Source organism: Muntiacus reevesi, chromosome 3 (genome assembly GCF_963930625.1).
Source record: "Muntiacus reevesi chromosome 3, mMunRee1.1, whole genome shotgun sequence".
In the NCBI taxonomy this organism is placed as follows: domain Eukaryota; kingdom Metazoa; phylum Chordata; class Mammalia; order Artiodactyla; family Cervidae; genus Muntiacus; species Muntiacus reevesi.
In genome coordinates this window covers 27,604,578-27,610,577 of record NC_089251.1, presented here as the reverse complement: position 1 = coordinate 27,610,577, position 6,000 = coordinate 27,604,578, and the positions used below count along the sequence as shown (strand labels likewise).

The 6,000-nt window shown below is 48.9% G+C and overlaps 1 protein-coding gene across 1 annotated transcript in view; it reads left to right on the top strand.

The window, feature by feature from the left end:
- Positions 1 to 833: 833 nt before the first annotated feature.
- Positions 834 to 6,000, top strand: part of APOB (apolipoprotein B) — a 43,210-nt gene continuing 38,043 nt past the window's right edge. The window contains exons 1-4 of the mRNA XM_065927223.1: positions 834 to 906; positions 1,231 to 1,269; positions 2,283 to 2,398; positions 4,007 to 4,152. Coding sequence (XP_065783295.1) covers positions 834 to 906; positions 1,231 to 1,269; positions 2,283 to 2,398; positions 4,007 to 4,152 — 374 coding nt within the window. The remainder of the gene's footprint in view (positions 907 to 1,230; positions 1,270 to 2,282; positions 2,399 to 4,006; positions 4,153 to 6,000) is intronic.

The following is a 6,000-nucleotide window of genomic DNA, read 5'->3' as shown; positions in this document are numbered from 1 at the left end:
CTGCTTCCTCCAGATGGACTGAGTCCAGGGCAGGTGACCCAGAGCCTTGGGTGCTGATCTGGGTTAGAGGCTTCTCAGTTCAGTTAAGTCGCTCAGTCGTGTCCGACTCTTTGCGACCCCATGGACTGCAGCACACCAGGCCTCCCTGTCCATCACCAACTCCCGGAGTTTACTCAAACTCATGTCCATCCAGTCGGTGATGCCATCCAGCCATCTCATCCTCTGTCGTCCCCTTCTCCTCCTGCCCCCAATCCCTCCCAGCATCAGGGTCTTTTCCAACGGCAACCTCAAAGTCCACCAAGGTAGGAAGGACGTGGTGGGGTGTGTGTGTGTGGGGGGGGGGACGCCTCCACCTAGACGCTGGGAAGGACTAGCCATCCAGCGGCTACAGAGCCCCTGCCGGGAGCAGGAGCAGGCTTCATCCTGTGCTCGGTCTTCTACCTGGGTCAGGGCAGGCTCCTCGGGCCCTGAGACCCCCGAGGACAGGCCAGGTGAGAGGCCAGGCCCCAGTGGCCCTGGAGGAGTCTGGGCTGAGCCCCCTCGCCGGCCCCTCCTCAGGGCTCAGAGCCGGGCCTGGTGCGGAAAAGCAAACAGGCCCCGGACGCTGCCCTTTGGACCTTTTGCAATTTGCCCGGTGCTCCTTCAGCTGCAGCTCTGGGCGGGCGGCCTCGGGCCTCGTATAAATAGGGCCCCGGGCGCTGGCCGTCCATTCCCACTGAAGGTGCAGGTGTGGGTGCGGGGCTGCCTGTGGGCGCCCGTCCCCCGGAGCCAGCGAGCAGCCCGGAGGCCAGGCCCAGACAGCAGGCGGGAGGGAGACACCGCCCAGGGTGGCCATGGGCGCCCCGAGGCCCGCGCTGCTGCTGCTGCTGCTGCTGGTGCTCCTGGATGCCGCCAGCGCCCAGGCCAGTGAGTGAGGCCACCCGGCCGCCGGCGTGCGGGGCTGGGGGTGGGGGACCAGGGGCCTGAAGCCAGGGCCGGGGTGGTAGCTGGGGCAGCTTGGTCCTGGGACAGAGGGAGGGCAGCCCGAGGACGGAAGGACAGGGGCACAGGACCAGCTGCGGGGGGCGCCTCTAGATCAGGGTGGGGGTGGGGGAGGTGATAGGAGGGACGGAGGATTCTTCAAAGCCTTCTTCCCGGCTAGAGGATAATGCAGTGGCCCTCCTGGTCGGACCCTGGGACCCAGCTGGAAGAAAGCGAAAACCTACAGTTGTCTTTCTCCCTTTGTTACAGGAGATGAAGTGCTGGAAAATGTCAGCCCCAGCTGTCCAAGTAAGGCATTTCCCCCTGAGCTGGGAAGGGTGTCCCACCCCATCCCCGACCCCTCCCTCTGCACCTCGGATCACTGAAACACCCTGATGCTGTGATTGGTGTACACTGTTCTGACCCCAGAAGCCAGTTCCTGGAGCCTCTGCCCCCGTGAGGGGACCTCAGCTCTTTTACCCGCCCTTCCCCTCTGTCCCAAACGTTCAGCCTGGGGGTAGTGTGGGGAAGGGACCTGTTGGTCCACGGGTACTTGAAAGAGACTGTTTGTCAGGGACTAATCATTAATCTGAAGCACAAGAGGGTGAAGAAATGCTGACTTTAACCTTTGTGCAGAAATCCAGATGCTCACCCTGGGATTTGTATTTACCTGACCCCTCGGGGTCAAAGGAGTCGGCCTTGCAGTGGTACCCTGTGTTCTATGGAGAGAGCGGGATGCTAACCTCTGATGGGGCAGCACTGCCATCTCGTGGGCGTCTGGCATCACTGCATCTGGATTCGGGACCTAGAGGTTCCTCTCTCAAATTGTTCAGGAAATTTCTTTCAAGCACAGCGAAAACCTCCAGAAATTCCTTCTTGGGGGTTTCTTAAGTCAGCCAGATACCCTTGACGCTTAGTGAACTTTGCCTCAGATATTTGGTAGAATCTAAAGAGAGCCACAGAATTAGAGTATTTTCATGCTGAAAAGGCAGTGAGAGATATCTTTGCTTTATTCTGTCAACTCTTAATTTTCCAAGGAGTCTTTCCTGTAGACTGTCTGAGCCTCATTATTTGACACTCCCTGCCTTGTGCTTCAGATTATATATTCAAGGAATACCAGTTAATTTAAATATTAGCCTCAGCACTGTCCGAGAAGTTAAATCTATAAAGAAAAATTAAGTATAAGGCAAAATTAATTGAAAACAATTGGAGTTTAATTACAGTTTTTCATTATCTGTACCGCTATCCCTCTGTGCCCAGGACTGAGTATCCTTGGGCGAGTTATTTCTGCCGTGTAGCTGACAGATCTCTCCTCATTGTAGAAGATGCAACGCGATTCAAGCACCTCAGGAAATATGTCTATAACTATGAGGCTGAGAGTTCCAGTGGTGTCCCTGGGACTGCTGATTCAAGAAGCTCCACCAGGATCAACTGCAAGGTATGAGGGGAGAGGAAAGGCCACTGGAGGACCCTGGAACCCAGGGCTGAGCAAACCCAGCTTGTGCCAGGACTGTCATAACCTCTAAGTGCTGGACTGGCCCTCAGTTTGCAAGTCAGCTTCTTTGCTGAGAAGTTATCTGCTACAGAGACTTTCCTGGTGGCCCCGTGGTTAAGGCTTCACCTTCCAATGCAGGAAGTTGTGGATTCAATCCCTGTTTGGGGTGGCCAAGATCCCACATGACTCGAGGTCAAAAAACCAAAACATAAAACAGAAGCGATATTGCAACAGATTCAATGAAAACTTTAGAAATGGTTCACATCAAAAAAAAAACAAACAAACAAACCTTTTTTTAAGATGTCTGCCACAGAAACAATATTTTTACCTACCAAGTTTATCTTGCTATTAGCTTCCATTCCCTGGTGGTTCAGAGGGTAAAGTCTCTACAATGCGGGAAACCCGGGTTCGATCCCTGGGTCAAGAAGATCCCCTAGAGAAGAAAATGACAATCCACTCCGGTACTTTTGCCTGGAAAATCCCATGGACGGAGAAGCCTGGTAGGCTACAGTCCATGGAGTCGCAAGGAGTCGGACATGACTGAGCGACTTCACTGTCACTTTCACTTTTCTTTCCAAGATGTAATTAGAATATGTGATCTAAAATGTCAAGATTGCAGACCAATAGATTTAACATTTCAAGAGATGTCCAGTAGGTGAGCATCCCAGGAAAGCATTCTGGAGTGTGGCTTTTATCATCTAACTGAAATAATATCTACTACTAAAAACAAACAGAACAGAAAATTTTAAACATGCAGTTTGTTCTCAAATAAAACTTTACCAGTTGTTGAGACAGACTGTATTCATATCCATGTTCTGTGGAACAGATCTAAGGGCAACTATTGGGGTTCATGTGGGAAAGAGAAGTCAAACTGGGCCACCCTCTTATTTTTAGGGCACCAGCATCTATGCTGTCAGGTAAGGTAGCCATGCAACTATTTAAATTGAATAAAAGTTGTTACTCGGCTATATTCAAATATAAAATAAAAAGTTTTAAATAAATAAAAATAAATTGAATAAAAGTAAAAATTCAGTTTCTTAGTAACAATAACTGTATTTCAAGTGCCCAGTTGGCCCCATACCTAGTGGCTCCTATATTGGATAGTGAGAATACAGAACATCTCCAGCATTGCAGAAAGTTCTTTAAACCATGCTGGATAACACATAAGGAACTATTTAAACTCCAGCTATATGTGAAGCTCGAAATAGGCCCTGATAGATACAAATGGTCTTGGATTCTTGGTTTTTCTACTTACATTAAGGAAAGGAAACATTTGCTGTTGAAACCAATGATAGCCCTCCTCCTGCCTCCTTGGTTTTCTTCCAAACCCTGACTCCTCAGCTGCTCTTCTTCCAGCCAGTTGTACCTCTTTATAACTAAAGGGAGTACATTTAGAACCAATAAAAAGTTAACATCCTTTGCATACAAAGGGGAAAACTTCAGAAACATGGTACCCCACGGAACATGGGAAAGGTCAGAAAGCCCTGAGCTGGGGAGGAGTGTTGTATCCTTGGTGGAGAGTCTTAATGTTCTGTTACCCTGTCTTCTCAGGTGGAGCTGGAGGTCCCCCAACTCTGCAACTTCATCCTGAAGACGAGTCACTGCACCCTGAAAGAGGTGTATGACCTCAACCCTGAGGGCAAGGCCTTGTTGAAGAAGACCAAGAACTCTGAGGAGTTTGCCGCTGCCATGTCCAAGTAAGACGTGGGCCTGCACATTCAAATTTCTGAGCTCCGGGCATCGTGACATGTGTTTTGCATGAGTGTGTGTGTGTGTCCAAGGGGGACATGAGCATGTGTTTATTGTCGGGCACATATGTGAGTACAAGTATTTGTACTCTCTATTCACCATAGAGCAGGGAATAGATGGGTTTTCACAACAATCAAAAAGAGGGAAGTAGTCTTTACCCTCCCCTACTGAAGTTTCCCTAATTATCATTTAAATATGGTTCTAAAAGATCTCACACTTTGAAACTCCTTGAGACGATAAAGCTGAGATGGTTTGTTTAAACAAGTGAATTCATGTTTAAAGAATGAAACAAGAAGAGGGTCTGGGCAGGACTTGCTGTGACCAAACATGGCTCGGCTCAGCAGAGAACACTGGCTTCGAGGGGTCCGGGGAGAGCCACGGCCTGAGCGGCCTGAGCGGGTCCCCCTCCAGGGCCAGCGTCCTGCCAGCGCACCCTGACCAGACCACTCCTGTTGCTTACAGCTGGCAGCGCTTCTGACTGATCAGTATGCACGGTGTGCTGGATGTTAGATTTTTTTGAACATCACCCCTGCCTCATCTCCAGGTCACAGTTTGCAGTGTCTCCTGCATTGCAGGCAGATTCTTTTCCATCTGAGCCATCAGGGAAGTCCTTGTAGCGTCCTAAGTGTGTGCAAATACAGATAGTCATGGGGTTGTTGATTTGGTAACAATGGACACTCCTTCCCTGCCTGTCTTTCAATTTGTTAAACATTAGACTCAGAAGCCAAAATAGGCCCCGGTGCTTCTATCTCTTACTAGCCCATTTTATTGTATCCAAGACTTAGAAGCATTGGAGGGAGTGGGGATGCAGTGATGGAAGGGAGTAGGAGTTGCTCTTTGGTCCTTGTCTGTTAGTTGCTCAGTTATGTTCAACCTGCAACCCCACGGACTGTAGCCCACCAGGCTCCTCTATCCATGGAATTCTCCAGGCAAGAATACTGGAGTGGGTAGCCTTTCCCTTCTCCAGGGGATCTTCCCAACCCAGAGAACAGGGCCTCCCACATTGCAGGCAGATTCTTTCCCATCTGAGCCACCAGGGAAGTCTTCTTTGTCCTTACCCTCCTCCAAACAAAAGAAACTCCTGCTTTTGGCCACCTTGAGGCTTTCCTGTGAACCTGTGTCACAGTGTGTGGAATTTTCTGAGAGGATGTAGGGCTGTGGGAAGCATCCCTCATCTCTTTTTCTTTCTTCTGACTCAACTGGAGCAGGTGGTGCCAGGCTCTGTGAAATCCCCTAGGGAAGTCCCCAAAGAAAGATCCCTAAGATCAGGGTTGACCCAGGCTTTAGCCATAGCCTGAGATCATATGAAAGTGAAGGAATGTCCAACAAATGTATGGAAAGAAGCTCTAGTTCGCTGGTGGTCAGGAGATGAAATTAATGCAACAAGTTCTTTATCACCTTATACCCACTTATACCCATAAGACTACAGAAACTTAAAACAGCAATAGCACCTGTTACTGACAAACCTGTGAGGAAAAGCATACCCTCATGCATTGCTGCTGCAAAAGAGTGCCTTTAGTCAATTTCTACTATAATTATACATTATAAGTATAATGAAAAATACTTGGAGCCTTTGACATAACTAAAAAGAAAAGTAGTAACATGTGAAGATAGATGCATAAGAATGTTTGTATCAGTGGTGCTGGTGGAGCAAAAAAAAAATTTAAACATCCAGGAAGAGAAAAAGTGAATGCCATCAAATAGGAGGCTATCTGAATAAAGAATATATAACCATAGAATGGACTGTTATACAGCTTTGTAAAAAGAATCTGTTAGAGTGCTACCAGATGACTCAA